Source organism: Gallinula chloropus (assembly GCF_964237585.1).
Source record: "Gallinula chloropus genome assembly, chromosome: 5".
NCBI classification, from domain to species: Eukaryota; Metazoa; Chordata; class Aves; order Gruiformes; family Rallidae; genus Gallinula; species Gallinula chloropus.
In genome coordinates, this window is record NC_140090.1 from 34,624,913 (window position 1) to 34,648,985 (window position 24,073).

Here is a 24,073-nt window from a genome sequence, read left to right on the forward strand (position 1 = left end):
AAATGCTCTCCAATCTTCTAAATCAACCTACCAAAGAAGCTGTCCAAACAAATCAAGCCTTTGGATGCCAGGAAAGCTTAAATTGTAGATGCTTTCTGACTTGGTCAATGCCAAAGGTTTTAGAAACATGCTGTGATCCTGGTGACAGTGCTGGGAGCACGGTCACTGCCCTGGCTCTCCTTCCGCAGGTAACGATGGAAGTGGACCTCGACTCCCTCAAAAAGGCAGCTTTTGTGCAGTGAAAACTCAGCCTCTCTATGAGGCTTTCGCTTTGAGGGCAAAAACAGCTGTAGCATCATGCCTGCCTCTGTATTCAAGTTGCCCCTGTAACTAGGAGGCACAGGTTTGTTGCTCTTGTCAACCTAAGAAAAAGGGCAAAATGGGATCCCTGAACAAAACGATGTCATTTCTGTGACAAGGTGGGGTTTATGCAAATTCTGCATGTGGGTACTGAGGCCCCTGAGAGGAATGAGACCTCAGGGCAGTCATTAATTCCTAACCATCGTTTTATAAAACATACCAACACCACAATTCCTTCTCAGAGCAACAAGAATTCCTATTTCCTGCAAACCACATAGAAGATCCCAAGTAGCTTATATTAGCAAAATATCCCATAATAGATTTGTAACCAAAAGCCAAAACACTGTATAAAAAAGCTGGCATTCCAGACTGTCCATACATGTCTTGCAGTTACACAAAGAAAACACATACCCATTTCACACTCATACGACACCCACTGAAACCAAAGGAAATAGAGACCTGAAAGATTACAAGGCAACAGATGGGGTTGGCATTGAGTGACCCTGCAACCAAACCAGGCAGGAAAAAGGAAAAAGTGGGTATGCAAAATATCAGTTTACTTACAGTAAATAAAGAGTTTAACCCCCAGACGACATCCTGCAAGAGGAAAGCACAGTCACTTAGGCATGCATCTCAGGTGTTCACACACACTATTCTTCTATTAACCCATGAAATTACTGGAAATCAGATCTAGAGTAAGGATGATGTTCACTCATTTAAATCAAAGTTTTAATGGATGGATATTCAGAAGTCACCAAAAACCAAAAACCACATATCCTAATGCAAGTTCAAATCATCATGTACGTATAGATGCCTTATACCTGCTGCTTCTCTGCTCAAGAGGAGTAACACCTTCACGTGGGACACCAACTGCTCAGTTCAAAGGGTGAGAATAAAACTTAATTCATCAATCCATTCTTAATAATAAAAAAATAAAGTGGTATTCGGTAAGCATTTGAAACTGTGTCAAAATGTGAGAGAAAAGAGATTTAGGGGCAGTGTGAGTACAGAGAAATACAGTTCTTCTACACGCAGACATCTCAAGTCACCTTACCGCCATTAAGCACCTATTTAACCAGAGCTGAACGGGTTTGCAATTCCTGCAAACAGGAAGCTTCATGGGAATCTGCCTCCAAACAGAGTTATCAAACACGGCATATTTTGGAACGGGCATCTCCAAAAAGGTTGTATTAGCACTGACCTCCATATCACAAGACCAGATATTACAGAGACAGACCTACCACCAACTCCAAGGCCAAGTTCTTCTACCCAGAAGAAAGACTGTTACTGCTAAAGAAAATAACTAAGCTACCCCACTGTGAAAGCCCACTGAAGCCTGGACTAAAATCAGCATTGCACCTCCTGCCTTTGCAGCCCACTAGCTCTGGACTGGCTACTCATGGAAACCGTACTGCCAGATTTCCAGCAGTGGGGGACACACGACATGTTAATCATGTCCCTTTCACACCAAAGGCAAAGCCTCAAAGCACAAGCTTCCTATCTACAGCAAAGAACGTCAGTAAGTGAGCGCAGTTCAGTTTGTCTCCTGCTGCAGGCCCTCCGCTGAAGTCGTGAACCAAAGAAATCCATATCCCTTAGGAAGGCTATCCAATTATGCCCTAATGAAAGAGACATGATGGCAGTGCTATCCACACAACGATTTGCCTTTGATCTTGCATAAACAACCCACCCAGTTTATCTGCTTTCAGTAACGTGAACCTGTCCAGCAAAGCACATATCGTCAGACGGTGATTTCAGCTTCAGCATCTTCTCTGAACGGAGCTTCTGAAGCCATCAGATGCAGCACAGGCACAGAGGAATCCCAGTTATCCTGGCATTGTTTCAGACTGGAGCGCTGAGCAGTCCATCCCCACTCCCAAGCAACCACGCTGCCTGTTCCTCGGGGATCAGACCTAATGATCTCTTGAGGTCCCTTCCAATCCCTACAATTCTGTAGTTCCCTAGCAAGTGTGAGGAAACAGACACTTCCAAGTAAGAGATGTAAGCCAAGGCTTTACCCTTTAAGTCCTGTGCTTGTTCAGCTACTGACACAGAAACCAGGCACAGCAGGGCTTAGGAAAGCCTGGTATTAAGGAAGCCTGTATTAAGCAATCCTGAGGATAAACTATCTGTACAATGCAGAGGTGCTAGAGAAAAAATAAGCCAAAGTCACCGACTAAAGGGGGATTTCAGTGGTGTGGGAAGCCCAGAGAGCAGGAACAGGTGTGAACAGCTTCCACTTCACTCCCCTGCATTCCAGCATGAGACAGTGAACAGCACAGGCTGCCACAGCGTCCCCACTCTCAGGGTCTGTTCTGCTCCAGCGCCCCACATACGCTGCCCCTGGCATGGGCACAGGGTGCATAGCCAGGAGTGGCTGAGGATGCCTCTGTCCCCGGCCAGCCACTCTGCCCCAGCAGACGCTCTGAGCCCTGAAGGTCAGAAGCTCCTTCCACCACTGTCCTCAAAGGCTGCATTGTCTTTCAGGGAGGCACAGTAAATGTCTCTGGGCTGTTAAGAATTTCTTGCATCGGATTTTAAACCCCCGTGTGTTTCCCACAACCTCTGATAATGGGATCTTACTAAGACATGGTAATTTCCTTTCTTCCACTTGAAAAAGTAGGAATAAATTAACTTTTTAAGGGTCATCTTTCATCTATGCCACGTGACAGCAGACTGTATCTGGACTACGGGATGCAGAATTCACACTACTAAGCATTAAAAAACATCCTAAACAAGTACGAGGATCTCACACCATCCATTTTTAAACCCTGCCCAACTGCAAACTGTTTACAGCCATTCAACGTTTCCCAGCATAGCTAAAAAGAAACGAAGACAAGAAGAGCAACTAAGCCACACTGACTCTGAAATCCCAAATTGCTCACCTTCCCTGTACAGTTAACAGTGCTGAACCTGCCAGCCTCCTCAAGCCTCTGGCTCTCCTAGCTTCTGCTCTGGTACACACAGCGATGAGCCATACCTTACCCAGGTACACATTGCAACTCCAAACAGAACTGTAAGTTATATCAAATTTGCTTCCTATTCCATCAACACACCCTTTTGAAGGTTACCCAAATTGCTTCCAAATTCTTACTGATACCTGGTTTTGAGACTCTGGGACACACAAGTCACTCAGGTTGGCTTTGTATTGAGTTCCAATAAAAAAACAAACCAAAAGTGTCAAGCACAAAAGCAGCCCAGCAAAACACCCTGCAAGGTTGTGAGCTTTCAGAATGCTGTACATTTTCCCAGCCATTCTACCCACCAAAAAAGCATAAAAGGATTATTATTGTTATTACTGAGTAAGTTACATGTGAAATTCTTAATATTGTTTCTGATGTTTCCACCTATTCGAGTTTTACCATCTGCTGGATTCATTTTATACCCTTTGCATGGCTCCGTAAAAATAATGCTAAATTACTACCAGAGGGCAACCCTTTTGTGTAATGAGTTTGTGGCTAGCCTGGATTTAAATCCAGGATATTGAGAATGGAAGTGGAATGGAACAGATGAGCAGGAGTGAAGCAAGTATTTCACGTCTCAAAAAAACTTGACACTGTTGCATCGTGAAAATAATCACTTTGCATTATTGACTTGAGCAGAGCTGCTTGCTGCATACAGATAAGCGCCAGCCTGAATGCCTGCCTCGCATTCTCCTGACAACCTAAAAGGATTTGTGAGGCACCAAAGATCCTGTCAGATTTAACAGTTCAAAAAGTTCCGTTTTCTTTTAATGTAGTAAAGCTTCAGCCCTGACTTCAGATGTTTCCTGAGCTCCTGACTTACATACTCTGAAAACAGAAAGCTAACTCTACACACAAGAATTTTTAAAGGTTACCTTCAGATGTAGCAGCAGGGCAGGTGTCATCTTAAAACGTTAGTACCACACACCTTTGTGCTGATGCACTTCAATAAGAGCATCTACTTGGAAAGAGGTGAATCAGAGACTGTTCACTTGACAAGGCTCCTTCCTCCACAATGCTTCCTTTTGTCTGCTTTCTTCTACATGCTTAACATCAAAGTTAGGGAGTACAAGTACCCAGCTACTGAGGGGTAAGCTCAGAGCAAAACCAAGGACCTCTTGTGCTTGCTGTAATGAAGCAGCATGGTCTGCTCTGGACGGATCCTGCTGAAAAGACTCCAGAATTCCCTCCCTTCCCATCCCTGGGTCTCCCTGAGGCTTGGCATCAGCAGAGACATCACCCAGGAGGTTAGACATCTTCGCAAGGTCTCTCGGGTAAGCAAGTGGGTTTAATTCCCCTCTACTAAGCTAGTTATGAAGATTCAAGTATCATACTTGAACTAAGGAGCAGTACCTGGTTAAGTACACAGTGGAAGAGGAGATAATGAAGGAAACCTGTCCTGCTCCTTGGCACCATTGCTATTTTGAGCTCAAGCATGGGGAAGCCAACACAAGCAAGTCAGAAGATCAACAGACTGTTACAAATAACAATTCTGGAGTATATTTGTATTGCATCTGAGTGAAAAGTTACATTAACCCCCTGCCAACTGGTTTATTTATGACCTGACAATGAGGGGAAAGCAAATACAAATCTGCCACTCCAGCAGTGTATGAAATTCATGAGCAATGGATCAAAATACTAAACAGAGCTTTTGAAATAGCCTCTCCCCAGGCTAGAGACTCTCAAAGCACTGCCACTGCAAGACTGTCCTAATTCGGTTAGCCACCAAGCCTTCCCAAGCAGCAGTGCTCACACCCACGTCACTGAGACCACGTAGCAGACAAGCGCACGGCGCTTCTTTGGAGTGGAGAGTAAACACATAAATTGTAAATTAAGATTTCTCCTTTAATGGGCAAAGTATATGTAATACACTGATTTAAGTAGAGAACAAGCCAGACAAAAGCAGCTAATGAACTTCCAATCAATGAAATTTCTTTAGAGATCCAAGGAGCCTTTCTGATCTAATAGACGGATTAAATTAAAGCTCATTGCGAAACCATTTTTTATATACAAATAATTTAACCCATTCATAGAATCACAGAGTGCTTTGGGTTGGAAGGGACCTCAAAGATCACCCAGCTCCAACCCCCTGCCATGGGCAGTGACACTCTCACTAGCCTAGGTTGCCCAAAGCCCCATCCAACCTGGCCTTGAACCCTGCCAAGGATGCAGGGGCTTCTACACCCTCTCTGGGCACCTTGTGCCAGGGCCTCACCACCCCCAGAGTAAAGAATTTCTTCCTAACATCTAACCTAAACCTGCCCTCTTCCAGCCTGAAGCCATTGCCCCTTGTCCCATCCCTGCACTCCCTGGTGAACAGCCCCTCTCCCACTTGCCTGTAGGACCCCTTTAAGCATTGGTACGCCAATTCAGATCAATGAAAGGGACAGCAGGCATTTATACAAGCAGATGTCTGAAGTCTGGGAGTTTTTTGAGGCTCTTTCTTCTCCACAAACTGAAGCACTAACCCCAACACAAGTGCCAAGCTTTGCACATCACCGTTCGGCAAAGGGCTTGAAATGCCACCCCAAAACTCAGCGTGCTCAGTTAGAGCTGTGCAGGGCTGTTTCCCAAGTCAGCTCGGGGGGGGTTTCCTCTCCCACTCACCTCCTTCCATCATCTCTTACAAAAAAGCCCGGCTTCCTCCTCTCTTCCAGACATCCTTCATCCCATGTGGCCTGACCTTCCCCCAGCCCTACTGGACTCCTCTTTCTGCCTCCTCAACAATCACCACTGGTCCAAGGGGTTAAACAAAAACAGCAGATTTTTTCATGCCAGGCACTTGTTTGCTTACTAAGAACACCCTTCCCTCATAAACAGTCTTCTCCCAACTAAAGTGTTCTTTTTTGCATCTCTTCTCCCTGCCCTGCTCCTTGTTAACCTTGCATCTAACGGAGCTAAAAGGTCACATAAAAAGCCCTTGGCAGGTAAAACATGGTTTCCACCTGGGTTAAGGCAATGAAGAGAAGAATGTCAGCTTTCTTTGATCAGCCACAAAAGCCACCTCAATTCACATGTGCCTGCAAATCCCCAGCTCGTGCTTCCCACCCAAACACAACAAGAAGAGCTTACTTTTTGAGGGCTTTGGGTAATTTAAATGGCATGAACTGCTCCAGTTAGCAAACACAAACAAAAAAAGAGAAGGAAGGCTGAAAAAACAGTTTCTTCTGTGTTCAAATATACTTAGAGGGAAGAGAACAGGAACAATCGTAGCCTGTTCCTCTCCAGGACCAAGCCAGTTGTGAATTGCCAAGCATGCAGGAGCACTCATGGAAACCCCTTACTTTTGTTACTGACTCCTTGACGTTTGTCCCCAAGGTTACTTCAGAGCAAGCAGATAATCTTTTATAAATTGTTCCCAGGGGAATTCTGTGATAGCTTCTTAATGAACTACACTACAGTGATTGCGAACACTAAAGTGATCGCCCTCCAGAGACCAGTCCTACTCAACTGATTAAAGCTGACACAAATTGCATGTTCAGAAACCAATAATTTGGGGAAAACAAGCATGGTTTAATTAGACTTACTAATGTATTGGGCTGTTTTACCGAATCAGTCTTCAAAAATGTGCTAGTAATAACAGCTACTGTATTTAAAAGAAAGATTTAGCTTTGCCAGAAGTCATTTCAAGAGAGGAAAAGAAAATTGTTGCAAACCTTTTATGAAGCAAAGGTTTGTACCAACATTGGTTTGGGAAAGGATTTTCACTGGTCTGGGCATGTGTGTTTGTGTGCGTGGGGGGGAGGGGGATAAAAAAAAAATAAATCACTCCTTTCAAGATGGGTAACACCGATTTATAGAGTCAAAATACAACACAGCGCCCCAGAAAGACTTCCCAAAGCCTATTTTAAGAGAAATAAAACAACATCAGATCTACCTAGAAGACTGCATTCAGCAGCTTATAACTTCTCTTTACTAAATCCTGGGTCTAAGGTTTTTTTGTCTGCTGCTTATTCCATTTTTAGAGGTGGAAGAGAAACAAAAGCAGCAACAACGGGCATTATATGCACTTTAAAGAGCAAAAAGAATTGAAGAAATATAAATCTTTTACACTATGCTTTTCTTTAGATGACTTCCTTCACAAAGGGAGATGTGAACTTTGTATTCACAGCTCTTCCACCGGGAAACAGTAAGACTATCAAGGCAGGATTTACTTGTTAATAAAATAAAGAGGACAGATCTTTTCGCCTGAATGTAGGTGCGCAGTACCTTCTCAGGTGCTCTATCAGCCCCACACAGGTCTGGTAGAGAGCATACAGGTCCTGTAGAAAGCCCATGCCATTCTGAAGTAGTCTGAGGTCAGACAGGATACAGCGTGGCACCAAAAACGGGCCCCAGGGATTGTGCTTGGGCAACTAAACACAACCCTGTAATGCAGTCCTGTAGTATGTGCTGTCCTGTGTGATTTAGTCTGGGTGATCCTGCTGAGGCAGGGGGTTGGACTAGATGGTCTTTCGAGATGCCTTCCAACTCCTAACATTCTGTGACCCTGGAACCACTGTGAGGTACCCTGTGGGAAAGCTGTGTCTTCTCAAAAGCTTTAAACACCTAAGCTGTCACCAACAAGAACAACCAGAAACCCCGCCTCACTGCAACACCTAGATGCCCCTCACTTGATTGTTGCAGAACACGGACAAGCTCTTCTGGTGCCCATGGGAAGCTGTAAAGAACAGCCCAGCTCTTGCAAGAGCCAGCCGGGGCCAGGCACCAGCACAGTGACTGGGACCCCAAGAGCAGGTCCATGTTGGGTTCAGAGTGGAAGTGCCATCTCAAAGCAGAACCTCCACCTGTCCCCACCATCTGTAGAATCAAGAAGTCCTGGTGTGTGTAAAACAACATTCTGGATAAAGTCAGGCCAGATGTCCTGCTGCAGATGGACATCATGTGAGCTCCAGCACCAGGTAAGGATGCAGAGATCAGGACCAGCAAAATGTTCACCACCCTCTAAACCAAACCAGAAGGGTGGTTCCAAACTACGACACCCTGAAGTACTTCTTACGTTATGGAAAGGGACAAGTGGTGCACATCCTTTCAGACCTGCAGACAACCAAGAGCCCTTATATGGTTCTGATTTTTGTCCTTCCTTATCTACTCCTTTACAGCACTTCAAAGTCTTTCTTCTGTACTTGCCTCTATCTTCTGCTGCCACTCCTAAATTAACATTTCTTCCGTATTTATTCCCTTGTGTTTCACTGGTTCCCTGCAGCTGCCTTCTGCAATACTGATACTCAGTATCCCAGGACACTGGTGTGTGCCTTAGGCCCAGGGGGACACTGTAAGCACACGTTGCAAGAGGGCCCAAAGCTCCTCTGGCACCAGGATCCAGTGTCAGCATCAGGCAGTGACAGACCTCCTAACTGTCAAGGCTGCTCAGGAGAAACACAAGACAATCACAGCAGATGAAAGAGGAAGCCCCTGCTCTCAACCATCGGGACAACTGCAGGTTGGGGAGGGTTGGATATGAACTCACCTCATTACCACATGGGGAGCACACAAAGAAGCTTCTTGCTGGTAAGTTATCCACACCCTGAGATCATTACACAGGAGAAGCTGAAGATGATACCTCAAGTACAGTCCTACTATCCTGCAGAAAATCACTTTTTTTCTGGAAAAAAAGGACACATCCAGGGCCACCTTGTCAGCCTGCTCCTCATCCTAGCTACCATCAGCACCCTTCAGGATACCCCCACACACACTTCAGAGTGCCAGGGACTAATGTTGGCAGCAGAATTAAGTCTAGAAGATTAAGTTAGAGATAGATGTGTATCTCTGTGACATATATATATATATATATATATATATGGGGGAGAGATAACAGCACTGTGGGTTCTGCTCCTGCTGCACTGACAAGAGCAGTATATGGCTTTGAAGGCATCCATGTGATTTGCAACAGATCAGTACCCATACTTTCAGGGACGCACAACCACCAATGTGCTTGCTTTCCTCTCCTTCAGAGTCCTTTGATCAAGACAGACAGTGCTCACCTCACATCCTTTCAGCCAATAAAGAACCAGTCTACAAGGAATAAAGGGTAAGACTTCCACTTGCCTGGTTCTGTTAAGCTAGAAGTATGGACTTCCCTGCTGCTGAGGTGACCCTTCCCTAAAGCTACCTGATTGCAATTATGTGTGTTGCTTTATTACTCACATTAAGTAGGGGAAAGAGTAAAGGTGGTGTCTGCAAGAGGCATCATGCTCTGTGGAGCCTCCACAAGACCAACATGCAGAGACAGACCACCAAGTGGTCTCTGCAAGGGAGGGTGGATGAAGATGATGAGCGGGATGCAAACCCGGAGGGAGTACTGAGAGGTGAGCAGGCACAATTCCTCTCCCAATAGTGCTTCAGGCATAAAGTGACCCACAAAACCCACAGCCAGGACAGCTTAGGAGGTAAGCACTCACAGAAAGTTATTCTGCATGTCTTGTTCCTCAGAGGAAGAAAGCTCATGTGCTCGCTCAGGGTGTCCTTCTGGAACAGCTGCTGCAGGCCCAGCGTTAAGTCCACCCCACCCCTCCCATGGTGCCAAACACTGCTCTGGGTAGGGAGCAGACCCAGGTGACAGCCACCACCACGTCATCACTTGGAACCCACATAAGGAGAAATAAGGTGGTGTAAGAAGTCTTAGGTGGGCAGCAGCCCACAACATCCAATGCCTGTAGGATACCAGAGAAGACATGGACATGTGTCCAACAGTTCAGGTGCTTCGTTTTGTAACCTCGGTGATCGTGACCAAGATGATGCCAGGAGCTGGAGGCAGAATTCATAATAGCTCAAGAATCTTCTTACTAGGCTACACCTGATTTCCCAGTAACTTCTGCACAGCAAGAGACGTGTGCTCTTTGCCACTGCTCTGAAGCCTTGCCATCTTTAAAGTAAGCCTTGCCTTACTTTACCACTTCCCATCCAGGAAGGCAGCTTTTACAAGCACACGCTTTGACATTTGACCCACTCCAAAAGGGGATTTGAACAAATCAAAACCAGGTCTAGAAGAACAATGCTACCACAATGCTGGCTGAGAAAGTAGTATTAGCAGCAAGAATTCATGAGAACGAGATGGAACGTACAAGGATTAGGTTTTTCCCTTCGTTCTGAAGATGCTGACAGTTACTGTCTGTTTAAAATACTCCTCTTCATTAATTACATATAATTTTGACAGCAGACCACCTATTTTTAAGACAACAAATTAAAATTTTATACTTATACTGAAGCTTTTAAAACTACTCAGGCTTGTTACTTAAGCTTCAAGGTAAAGGCAGCTAGAAAAACTAAGTCAAGAACCTCTAATTTAATTCTCACAAAGATTATCTGAAAGCATGCAAAAATGATTTCACTGCCCCAAGACCAGAGCAGAATCAGTGAATAGGGCATGTTTTCCCATTTAGTATTAAATGCTAATTAAATAAGCAAGCCTCTTAAGGCTAAATTCCAAATAGCAATAATTTATCCTAAACGAGCCTTAATTCCTTTTAGATTAGATTATGCAGTAACACAGATATTTCTTCAAGCTACCATCTGAAGTTGTGGTAAGGAATTCCTGAAAAAAGATTGGTTTGGGATAGATATATAAAAGCAGCTATCTGTGTATCTATAGTTGAAGACTTTCTTGAGGTTTTCCACTCCCACCCCATCTCTCCTGATTGCAGTAATATAAAAATGATGAAAACCAGCTCTCGAGAGCTGAAATGCTCATACACCTTACCAGTAACCACAGAGATCCTACAGAAAATGGTTCTCCACTCATCCAAACCCCACTGAAGCTCCATCAGAGCAGGGTTACCAAAACCAAAAGGAGAAAATGCTCCCTGTGAGCATCCAGAACCCCTCTGAAAGCACTGGCTGTAGCATCACCACACTCAGCCCTCCACGCTGCACAAGCGTGGTTTATTTTTATGGTTGGTAAATCAGTCCCTGACAGATTTCCAGTTGCAGTTTGTTAGAGATAATTGCAGAGGAACAGCTTGACTTTTAGAACCAATTAGGCAATCACAATGCACAGATCCACTTCTTCCTTTATTTTTTTAAAATCAATCACCCGAGATAATGTCATAGCGAAGCGAAAACAAGTGTCTGAGGGAACGCTGCTGAATACTACAGGGGCCTGTCTTAACCAGGCAGAGGATACTCACAGTGACTAAAGTACAAGGAAGTACGTGTTGAGGACTAGCAGGAGCTTCTGAAGGACTTTTGAGTTGGAAACTGGAATTACGGAGGGGGAAGAAGCAGGGTATCGGAGCAGCAGCAGCATTTCATACTCAGTATTTAAAAGTTACCTTCAGTGACATAAAAACCTGAGAAGGGAATTAAAAACCACCTATTTGCTTTCAGCCTGGAGAACTTCAGCTGTGATCATCAACCCTACGAGCAGGAAAAAAGCTCAAAATAATTTCAGCATTCCTCTGCTTTATGAATACTGTTTTAGAAAGCAAAGAAGTATGCAATAAAATGGTGCAGAACATAACAGGATGGAGACAGAAAGGTAAATAAGCTCCTGTTGATAGCTCACAGCTAGCTAGGAAGTGAGAGGTTACACAAGGATCAGTTAGAGTTGCATCTGCTTTTACACAATCCACAAGCAAACCATTACCAGGAATTTATTTAAGAATTTAGAATTCAGGAATGTTTCTACAGATAAACGTTTACAGTTAAATCAGCTGCCAAAAATATATATATATATACACGATGATTTTCACGGTGGAAGACAGTATGTAGGAGCTTCAAGAGAATTCTATCATGAGTGAGATGGCACCGAGTGCAACAGAACGCTGAAAAATAAAATAGTTAGCTTTTTTCTCCCCTTAAGAATTCTCTACACTCTTAAAACCACATTTTATCAGGTAACTTGAGGAGACTTTTCATTTTTTATTTCAGAAAGTTAAAAGACATATTTTAAATGTGTCTTCAAGTTTCTACCCATTGTGTTAAAAAGGTCACACAGCCTTTTGTTTTGAAGGGTTTTTCCTGCAAGAGCTCTGCTGCCACCACAAGGCTACAGAAGATGAGACAATCTGAAACTTCTAAAACCTAGGTCTAAGAGGTTAAGCACATGGCATGAACGCACACAGTGGTGTACAGTGGTACTCAAGCACACATGTGGCTTTTGAGGTTTGTGTTATCTCATTGGTTTTACAGATGCCCGCAGAATGGCCGCCAATTCATCCCAGAAGTGCAGTGCATCCCCATTCTCAAATTTAAGCACTGCTAAAAGATGCAGGGTGCTTTATTGGACAAATACAAGTGTTACTCCTCCAGAAAACCAGGCTGCCTTTGTGTTATTGCTGAGTGGAACATGAAATGCTGAAATGCCAACACTGGACACTAGCCACAGTGCTACTGTGCAAATCCACATGCTATTCCACTTGTGGAGCTGAGCAGCTTCTCCAAACCATGGGCCAATTGTTGGAAGGAAAGGATTCAGGAAGGCTGGATTAGTGGGTACAGGCAGCACATGTACAGAGATAAGTAACCAGGGTCACACTGCATGGCTCCTGCTTGCTACCACTCGCTGTCCCACGACGTTCTGCGGCCAGTAGCCAACATGTACCCAACCACAAGTTATTTGCCAGGGTGCATGAATAAGTCTGTGGCCATACTCTTGGCCACACACTTATTCATGCACAATTCTCTGTTTTCCCTTTCTGGAGCACGTGCAGCCTGGAATCTAAACAGTGGGACACTCACCGAGCTTCCAAGCTCACAGGAAGGCATGCATGAAGCTTCACAGGTGTCAGGCAGCTAAAGATCTGAATGACAGCGCAGCCTCCAGGAACCCCAACTCTGACCAAGATCCAGTTTTCCAACGTTTATTAGGATGGATGGAATGGATGAAGAACATCTTCAACAAGAGGAGACTCACTCCAGACACCAGTTACCATCTGATTACAATCTGTATCCCAAGCAAAACCTGTGCTTGGGGAATAGTGCTCACAGCTTGACGACATCCCCCATGAATATTTCAGCTCTGGGATTTTTAAGCTCCCTTGGCACTCGTGGCACAGTAACAGCAGCATTTCCATGGAGGCACAACTGAGGTTAGGACCAAGATGCAATAGTTATTTTTTGTGATGACACTTCAAATCACATGGAATGACAACATGACAAGTGTGAGAACACTCACTGAAATGGGAACTGAAGACCAAAAGGAATGAGAACCTCACCATTGGAGGTGTCGGTTTGTTGGGGGCTTTTTATAAAGTGATAAAATGTGAGCTTGCAGTTGCAGTGCTTCAATTCCCATGGGAAAAAAAATCCAAGGGGGATTCAGGACTTGAGTTTAAGTTTCTATCTTCTTTTCCCTTCCTGCATCTTTTATTTGAACACCCGTGGACAAAGTTCCTGGGTTTTGTTTGGTTATAGTTCTAACTAAAGGTAAGAACACCCTGAAATGTTTCATAGCATTCAGTAATTTGAGTCTCCTAGATTAAACATCTTAGAATCTCAGCTACTTTGAAATAAATCACACACAATTAGCAAACTGATACAAGAATAAAATGGAAAAAGAAGGTTAATACACATCTGCCATCATGACAGAGGCTAGGAAGTTAACCACACAATGTCAACAGTTTAAGTTAGTCTTAGGATGCAGCATTATTGTAATTGCTGTAAGACAGATACCATGAGCAAAGCTAGGGGAACAGATAAAAATCTATCTCCATTCTTTTCAGATGCAATACTGGTGCACAGATTTTCTAACACCCAAAACTTAAAACTTGTAGTCCAAAAGCTTTCCCTGGGAATCAAATACAGGGACAGGAACAGAACCAGTTAACTTATTTACCCAGTCAGTGTCTTGATTTAGCCTAACATGAAAACAGAAATGCAAGGGCAGAACAAAGCCATACTAGCTGATGAAAAAAAACAGAGAAAGCATTTTTAAGGAAACCCACAAAACATCACACACCCCAACTCCACTTTCCAATAGTCAGATGCTCACGAAGAGATTTTACAGATGAAGTTACAGATCTCATTCACAGCACCAAAACAGGAAGTACAAGATAAAACTCGTTTTCAGTTTGTCTTTTGAAAAGAAACCGAACACCTGACGTGTGCCCTTTACGTACCTAATGTAGCTAATGTTCCCCAAGAACCACTTCTGGCAGGGTCCCTGGTAAAAGCTAAAAGGAGCTTATCACACAAGGCTCTGCAAGACTCTTCAGCAGCAAGCTCACCTAATAGTAAACGGACAACCAACTGCTTCCTGTAGCAACACAGCAGCAGTCGCTGCCCAAGCTGCCCAGCCTTTGTGCCCTCTCCCTAAGACTATGTCATGTAAGAACCATGAACACGTTAATGCCGCCTGGCTGTGGCAGAACCAACCTCCAGCGTTGTTCTGCAGGCACAGGGGCACAACCACCTGCAGTTTTACAGGGGACAGTTCTCACTGACATTTTAGCAATTCAGGCAAGATGACATCTGAGGAAAGGTCAAAGGGAAGAGGCAGTTAGTTCCCTACTGAAGTGAATACAACCACCAAGAGTTGCTCTGCTTTACACAATACCTAAGTGTGGATGCCCTGCTCCACCCTGTGAGCACTAGAGATGAAACACAACTGCAGGAACTACTCCAGGTTCTGTTCTACATAGTGTTTCTCTGCCTTTTTTTTTCCAAGTCCCTCTACTCAGAGGAACTTGGGGGTGCAAGGACCTGAGTACCGATTTTTCTGGAACATCAATACAACAGAAGTTACAAGGGTTATGGATTGCTGCCAGTCCTGCTCACATCATGCTCTTATATTTGCTAACTGGGTGAAGAAAAAAGCAGACCCACCTTACTGAGCATGGTTTCTCAGGGTCACTCGTAGTCACACCATCCTACAAAAGCTTTTAGCAAAGCAGTATTTGTGGGGCTATCCTAAAACTAGCAAACATTTCTATCACATTAGTGCTGTACTTGTTTCAGTAGTGCCACCAACACTAGTTGAAAGACAAAAACTCAGTTGTTTCTAGAGCAAACCATATCAATCTCTCTTTCAAAGTCTATAAAAGTATTTTAAAAGCTGTATCTAGTTCGATGTACGTATCTAAAAGGAAATAGTACCTTTAATGTTCTAGTTGGAGCCCAGCCAGTGCCATCAATTGAATGTTCTCTCAATAAACTGGAAAAGAGACACACATATTATACAGTGCAACTTTGAGATAAACAGCCTTTGTCAGAAATTTCAAAAAATAGAACTTAGAAAGCAATTGCAATGTAAGAATTACCTCTTGCACTTCATCCAGGTACTGGGATTTTAAAGCACAAGAATTGGTACATCTTCCCAGAATCACATTCTACATCATGTCATGACAGATCTCCTGATTCAAGCTCAATTTTTGTCTAAAACCATGACTGATTTTCATCAAGCAAAATAAGAGTGACAGAAATCCTCATGACAGCCTCAACACTGAACCCTTATTTTCCCCTGAGCACACAGGCACATATGCTCCAGCTTAGAACACATTCATCTTTGCTAAAGAGAAGAGCTTGCAGAATGACCCACCTCTCACCGAATCTGGCACAATTCAATGCCAAAAAAAGGTTATTTTTGGTGGGTTATCTATTTAGGAAGAAAGATTATCACCCTCCCTTCTGAGAGTGGACTTTGGCTTCTTAGAAGCAAGGAGAGGAATGTGACATAGGTTTGGTCTGTCTGCTCAGGAAGGTTCACCTCTGGGGATGCACCACAGTATCAGCAGGGCACTGCAGTCCTCTTCCAGCAGGTGAGCTGGATACCATGGGAAATATCTGTGGGAGCCTGGCTAGCTGACCAAGGCCACAGCTTCTTGCGCTTGCAAAAACAGCCTTAAGAATTCACTAACAAGGGGCTGAAAAGCTTGGGAATGAGAACCTGTAACAAGATCTCACGGTACTTCAAAATTCTATTGTGATAAAGACCTGATACGGTGCAGATGGTCTTTTCCCCCCCTATTCTGGCCCCTAGTTAAGTAACCCTCAGATGTATATAAGCAGCTAGCAGCTTGAATAAAGTGAACTGATTACTTTTAACCATATTGGTGTGTAGTCTCTTCCTAGCACCACTCCACACCTCCAGCGTCCTGCATATAAATTATTTTCCAAAACCTGGATTTTGGACACAGGAGCTCACAACAAATATCTTAAGGCTTTACAAAGTCAGCAACCATTCAAACCCAACTGGAAACTATGAACGCTACTCTGGGGAAGAGAGACTGCTTAGAGGAGGAAAGAGTTCCTTATAAACTATAATAAACACTCCTGAATTTTAACATAAGCATATATATCTTAATTATTTGTATGAATAAAGACTTTCCTCTATATCCCTGTATAGGACTTTTGTGACACCTCCATATAATGCCAGATACTAAGTCCAGCAAAACCACTGACCTATTAACAAGTTGAAAACATTAAGTTGCATTCAGCTGGTCAGGCAGTCCCGATCCTCCCAGGTCAAAATACCCACTGTTATGACAAGTACAAATCCAGGAGACCAGAATGTAATTGAGAAACGAGCTGAAGCCTTGTTCACATTCGTGAAAGCAAAAGTAATAATCTGAATGAGAAAGGAAGGGCCTAGGGAACTTCTTGAAGCATCGTTTCACAAACACATCTTCCTCCTAAGTAGCAATCTAAAACTGAAAACTCATACAGCAAAGTAGCAAAGCACAAAGTCATCATCACCAGCAGCTTCTACAACAGAAATGATGGGATTAAAGTGGGGTAGTCTTGAACTATTAGGTTTTTACCAACTTTTAGGACAACATGTATTAAGTCACTTTTAAATGCCTGGACCACACAGGCTATCCATGTGGTTATTGACTGAACTGCTGAGTTTTCAATCCAGGGAAGTATACTGGACAGACATTACTCCTTGTTTGATGTAGGAACAGGATGACCATACTGGACAAGACTATTCCATCCTAACAGTGCTGCTAATCTCCTGTCTGTGCCTTTAAAGAGATGAGAGACACCATTACCAGGGGTGCAGCTCAAAACTAATTTCAGGAGCATTAAAAATAGCATCTTGTGCCTGTGATTTTTGTTCATATTACAAAAGTAAAAGCAAAAATGCTGCCAAACAAGCCAGGATTTTCAGGTTTTAAGCAAACAGCTTTTTAGCTCGCCCTCTGTCCCTTAAAATTATGCTACAGTACTCCCCTTCACCTCTTCAGATACCCCACTGTGAAGTTGAGTGAGGAATAAGTTAACACACCAAAAAAAGCATACAAATACCCACTGATTGAGCTCAAAGTGCCTGAGCACATCAGCTAAGCCTCATTAACATTCTTCCAGCTCCCCAAAGCCTCCGAGCTCTCAGCACATCTCCAGCTGGGGACATGAGCAGCCAGTTGTACCTCTTAGAGGTCTGGCAGAATGGTAAGTGAACCTCTGCCTCATTTCTCATGTGCTGCTATAATTCATTTTTAGAGCAGCATCCTCTTCCTTCCTGCAGATTGGGAATGATCATTGGGCCCCTAATCAAAACCTTTTCCCAGCACAGGGTGTCTAGAGAAGCTGCATCTCACATTCTCCACGGGGATGACCTAGATATAGCCACCAGACCATTCAGAGGTCTGCTATCAGAGCATCACACACACAAACACAGAACAAACACCTAAGTGAGCAGAAACACACTAAATACATCATGAGCCAGTTCAGTTGATGAACAAGCCTCTGCATCTAGCTTCTTTTCAATGACCTGGCATCCACAGGTCCTGATGTCACAGAGGAGATGGGCTACTAAGAAAGTTCTCAAGTGGCACAGCCAGGAGTGTTTCCTCACCCACTCCGTGCTTCAAGAAGCTGCTTTTGACCATCAGCCAGCCAGACCTCAGAGGCCACCTGTTCTACCCAACGGGCAGGAACACCTGTTCCCTTGAAGCAGCTATCCTAAAGTTGTCAAAAGCAAACGAGCAGAAAGGTCCTCTAGTATTTTACAGACTGATTAAGCATTCATAAGTTTCCCTTGTGTTGCTTGAGAACGAATTTGTGAAAGTAAAGAGAGGGGTAAACCAACTGCACCACTTCTGCAGCATCTCAGATTACTAAAGCTGCTGAGCAAGTGCTTTTGCATGAGCAGGAACGTGGCAGGCAGGGGATTCACCAGGAACAGGGCAGAGCAGTAACATATTGTTTCCATTTGCTCTGTCCTCAGCTATAACAGAATCTAAGAAAAAACAAGTGTATCCTCAAGTCACAGGGGAAATGGAAGTGAAAAAAAAAAAAATCACACCTTTGGCAGCTGGTGTTAGTATCCTGGGAGTCCTCCCAGAACATGATTTCAAATCCTTATATCCAAGTTCCTATGGGAAGATGACAAACTCACCATTTTTGAAGCTCTAGTAACCAAAACAGCCACTGATGTAACCAGCCAGCTGCTCAGCTTTCATTTCCCTCTCATTCTGTGAGTAGTTCCTACATGGAGGACAGCTTTGAGGAATTATTTCATCTCAATACACAGGACCCTAAGGAGACCTTGCAATAACCTCTACTGAACTGGGAACTGCATGGCTCTAGCAAGCTTAAAACTTTCCTAAAGTCCAGCTGACATGATTTACAGCTTAAGTGAGTAAGAATTACTGTAATGGGGACAAGAGTCCAGGAGAAAGATCTATTTTACGCAAAGATCTCAGATTAAACACATCTATCAACATAAAATATCAGTTTTAAAACTGACATTTGAAACTGACAGGAAGTTCCAACAAAACTTTTACCTTCCTTCTGCCAACAGAAATAATTATTCAAGGTAAGTTTGAATTCGAAGTTGTAAATCCTCTTCAGAAACCTTCTCCTGACAAGGATCCACTGTAAGGGCTATTTTTTTGCTCACCTTCCACTGCTCATCTCCCTGCTAAGCCCAACACTGCCAGTGCAACCACTCTGGAGGCCACACTATAGACTGGATGAGAAAGGCAACTGGTACACAAAGTCCTTTTAAAGAGGTTTTTCTTAGTTTCTACATTAGCACAGTTAAAAGAGTGGAAAGAGCACTGGGGAGCAAGCAATTAACTGGATCAGCTTTCACAGCTGGAGAAACTGCAACACTGAACTATGCCAGATGATGCAATCAATCAGCCTCCAAACACTTCTCCATTCTGCAGCCTTTAATATTGCACCATGAAGAGACCAACCCTCAGCAGTACCTCCTGACCAAAGAGCCATGCCAACTGTACTGACCACCTCAGCACGTAGCAGAAAATCAGAAAAGCTGCCCAGTGATTAAACTATTCTAAAAGCTTATGCAGTCCAGGAGGGAAAAACCACTTCAGGCAGAGATGGCATTAGGAGGACAGGGCAGTCACTGAGACATTGCCCCCTGTCATGAAAGCAGTCAGTGGGAAGCACATTCCGTCTAGGTACCTTGGTGTCTTCTACCCATGTGTGCAGCCGAGGCAGCATACCCACAAGCATGGCCCAGATCTAATGAACATGGTGCAGAGTAACTGCAAGCCACAAAGCTCAGTGAAATGCTGCTTTTCCTGCCCAAAGCTATTACACTTGTCCACAAGCTTAATCATCTGATGTGTTTTAATTCAGGGATGATTATCAAACACATACCACAGCATGAGGCATGTTTCAGTACAAAGCAGTGGGGAAAAATACCGCTAAGGATTTCTTCTTTTAAACACAGCTACAGCTATTTGAATGTAGAGACTTGTATAAGCTGACTGCAGGTGCTACGTATAGAGTGCATTACCCATTCCAACAAGCATCCAGCAGTCTGGGTTTTTAGTTTGTCCACCTAAGCAGTAAGACAGTTCAGTGGTTTGGTATGTTAAAGTACATGACAGTTAAATAAAGCTGATGTGTCAGTGCAGACACTGAAAAACTGCTTCATTAGAATTATGATGTTCCAACACTACACTCATCTTGCATAATTAAAAACATTTAACAACAAGAAACAGTGAAATACCCTCAAGAAGGTGAGGAGGCTTATTTACCCTCAGAAGATGTAGCGCTAGTCAGAGCTTAAACTTTTAGCCATTGTTTGGTGTCGAGCATTTCTTGTGCCCTGGTTCAAAACAGGTCATTACTCCTTCACTTTACTCTGAGTCAGAGTGCCTGAGCTTTCTGCAGCGAATAAGCCACAAGAACTCTAGTGAAATTTAAACCATAAAAACACAATCCTTAAATCAGTCTCCCTACTGTCAAGGGACAAATTCAGCTGTGCAGAATGCAACACTCCACAGAGGCACTGAGAAACACTCCAGGGCTGACAGACCTCCTACAACTTGCTAAAACAGCTTTCCTGGATCATCAGCACTTAGCTCCAAAGAACTGCAGACAACCAGATTTTTAGGCAGTCTCAGAAGATTTAGTGTGGTTTCCCACCAGTTTTAAAGCCTCCAAAGTGAGGTAAAGCCCCTGCCGCCTGTACCCCTGCTGCAGTCTGGCCCTGTGGACCACCAGGAACATACCACAGCCTCCCCAGGCTGGTTTCTATCACCCTTGGATGTTAGGAGCTTCTGGGAAGAATGGAGCAGACAACTGTGGCTGAAAGCACTGGTAACAGCCTTCTAGTTGTTATGAGCCGATGTGCCTGACTTGCCTATGAAGTGTGACACATTATCCTGGGATCCTTTTACCAGGACCTTGAACACAGTAAAATTATCCAAGTCTAGAGAGGAAAAAAAAAAATAGCTTTTTTAAGCACTAATTTACTGCACTGTGGCAGCCAGGCTGGGTTTTCAGAACAGCTCTCAATCTCATTTTCCTTTCCTCTGCCTTATCTCGTGTTTTTCTCATGTCCCATTAGCCTGAGAAATGGCAGTCATGCTTCTCACTTCTGCTTATGCAGAAGTTACTGTCAGGTAACCTATGAGGAAACACTGAAATCACAAAGTTTCAGGAACTGATTCTGAAGAGGAAACATTTACTCTCATGCAAAACCATCCAGCAACAAAAGCCTCTCACTTCAGTCCAGTTTTTGGGCTTCGCATTTAAAGTTACATCCCCACAACTCTGTTTTGCTGTGACTGGCATACGTGTGGACATAACAGTGGATATTAAATGTTATAAAATCAAATGGCAGATTTAAAATAGTTATTGTCAAAGTTTAAGGAACATTTTTTCCTTCCTTTTTGAAATAAGAGTTTTGAGCAGTTAACACATTCAGGCATTAAAATAAGGAAAGCTTTAAGCCCTCTCAGGGTCTGAAGACATCTATGGTAGGAGAGAAAAAAACAGCCAAGCTTATTTTAGGTCTCAGTTTGTATTTTTAACTCAAGTAGAACAAAAGATTAAGCATGAACCCAAAAATCCAGGCTCCACTTGGTCTCTAATGCACAGCAAAAACAGCACTTTCAGTAGTTGTTTAAGTTCCTAAGGGTCACAGACCACTGATTTGCAGAATTTCTTAATACTGACATGAAAAGCACAATGTTTTTAACACACAGGCAAACCTCCAAGGTTTAAAGAAAACAATGCTGTTGCTACCTTAGGCAGATTTCTCCCGTCTCTGTAATGTTCGGATGCCAGATTCTTGTCAAGCATTTTACCTTTGGAGGCTGCCAGGAAAGAAAACAAATTATGATGTTATCCTTTAAAATCATATCACTGTTACATGTCACAGAACTGAAAGAGGCAAATACATTTTAAATTCACAGCCTAGGTTTGTACGTTAAAGACACTGGTAACACAACCTACAGAGTTACAAAAGTTTTCTCCGTCTTCTTTCTTAGAAAAATATAACTTTCTTGAAAGCCAAGAACAATTACTCTTATCCTGTCTGCTTCAGGGGAAAGAAAGTATTCCATGCCCTTCAGTTTTGTAACGCTTAACCAATAAGATAGCAATTTAAACCAGAGGACTACTAAGTGCTTTCTCCCAAGGCTTATCCAAGTCAGGGGGTTGCTAAACCCAGCAGAGGATGCAGTAACAGCTACATCAAAAGAAGAGTTTCTTCTCAACACAGATCTTCCTTCCTGTTCACAACTGAACAGGAAGCATCACAAGAAGCATCACATCCAAACTTGAGACACCAACGTAAAAAGCCACCAAACTCATTTTCAGGCAAGATCACCAGATTTCTGGATTCCATAGCAGCTTTTGAAATACAGATCCTTGAAATACAGTCTCACTGGCTCTAGTTTTATGAAGTAAATAAAGAGCAGGTCAAAAAACTCCAGTAGCTTAGCAACAGCACGTTGTTCCAGCCACGCTCTCCAAATTACAATTTGCAGCTTTCAATCAAGTAGATGATTTCTTATAGTAAGTGTACTGGAATACATCAGCACAGACCAGTACCCTCCATAACTTCAATTATATCGTGTCCTGTAGATGCAGAGCTATTTTGCTCCACTGCTTCTCATCAAGTCTTCAGTGAAGAGAAAATAGCTCAGAACGCTGTATTTGCATAGAGGTGTGATGTGGTTTGCCTCGTTGCTTTGTTCTCAACTTCTCAATTATCTCTTTTGGTATTTTTTTTAACTCCTTAAAGAGATAATATGCATGGTAACAGATGTAGCCACAATAAAAGAAGAAGCACCTATCACCGCAAGAAATCAGCAATTTATGGCTTGTCTCCACTCTTACTTCCTATTTGTCTGGTAACTCTGGGGACACTCACAGAAGCACAAGGTTGGAAAAGACCCTTAAGACCAAGTCCAGCTGCTCCTGTCCTATGCTAAACCATACCCCTGAGCACCTCATCTACCCTGTTTTTAAGCACGTCCAGAGATGGTAACTCAACCCCCTCCCTCACTGCTCCAGTGCTGCATTGTGGCATCACTGAAAATTAAACAGCATGTAGAAAGCAGTCTCACACTTTTTACCTTCAAAATAAATGTTCTTCTAAGAAGTTTTCTAACAGCCCAGCTTTTCAGTAGCTGCACCTTCATGCTGCTTTGAAAGATTATGCCTAGTTCTCAAGAAAGGGAAAGCAGCAGTATTTATTCCATGCTGGTAGATCAAGATAAAAGAATAAATGCCTACCACGTGCATTTTCAGACAGGGAATGTATCGATGAATAGAAAAAAGTAAGCTTTATACAAGCCAAAAAATAATCCCCAAATCCTCGTAGCCAGAGTGAATTAACTGGTGTCTCTTTGTACCATGGAAACAAAAGAACTGCTTTATACTTCAAGCGTTTTTCATCACTCAAAACTAGAAAAACCCACTCCTGACAGTAAGACAAAGATTCTCCTCCTTCTGTTAGGCAAGGTGACTGCAGCACTATCATAAAATTTATCTTCAAACAAAAGTTCTCATTTGAGCTTGTTCCAAGTCATCTTGGAGTCTTCATTTGCCCAAGAAATCCACAAGATTTACCTGGGATGTTTCAGCCAAATACCACCATCTCCACATGATGTGTGACACTTCCCACAGCCAGGCTTACAAAATCCATTGCTCAAACTCATCCTTTGCCTTGGATCCTGAAAGCAGTACAGGTAGATCCAGCCTCTGTTGGGGGTCACAGCAAGGAACACATCAACTTTCCTCTCTGCCTCTGACCAGCGGCTTCTCTCAGACCTCTCCTTAGTTTTGATAGTGGAAACTGTCACAGCCACTCTCACCCCACCCCAGCATATTGGTGAACACATACGGATGGTACAAGAAAGTGTTGTAAGCATTTGAGAAGTACCCATAGACTGACTTTGTTTGGTAGAAGGCTTGCAGAACAACCTTCATATCAAGTGTCTCACCATTTATTAACTGCTTATTCAAAGAAATCTCTCCCCTCCATTATTCTCCCCAGTTGATAGACTGAATATCAACTGTGAATCAAGAAGTGAACTTAACTAACTGTTCCAGTTCTTGATCACTTTGGTATTCCAACACAGCAGGTATACCAATACAGGTACATCTTACCTGTCCTAGAGCCAGTTTTTCACTTCACACCCTAGAAGTTCCTAGCAGAA

The 24,073-nt window shown here is 43.3% G+C and overlaps 1 protein-coding gene across 4 annotated transcripts in view; it reads right to left on the reverse strand.

The window, feature by feature from the left end:
* Positions 1-24,073, reverse strand: part of UBE2F (ubiquitin conjugating enzyme E2 F (putative)) — an 83,423-nt gene that overhangs the window by 29,073 nt on the left and 30,277 nt on the right. For 3 of the 4 annotated variants that reach the window (XM_084265605.1, XM_084265607.1, XM_084265604.1), the window contains 3 exons: positions 21,651-21,721; positions 15,297-15,354; positions 865-897 (listed from right to left, as the gene is read on the reverse strand). In XM_084265605.1, coding sequence (XP_084121731.1) covers positions 865-897; positions 15,297-15,354; positions 21,651-21,721 — 162 coding nt within the window. The remainder of the gene's footprint in view (positions 1-864; positions 898-15,296; positions 15,355-21,650; positions 21,722-24,073) is intronic. The other variant, XM_084265606.1, reaches the window with a different exon arrangement.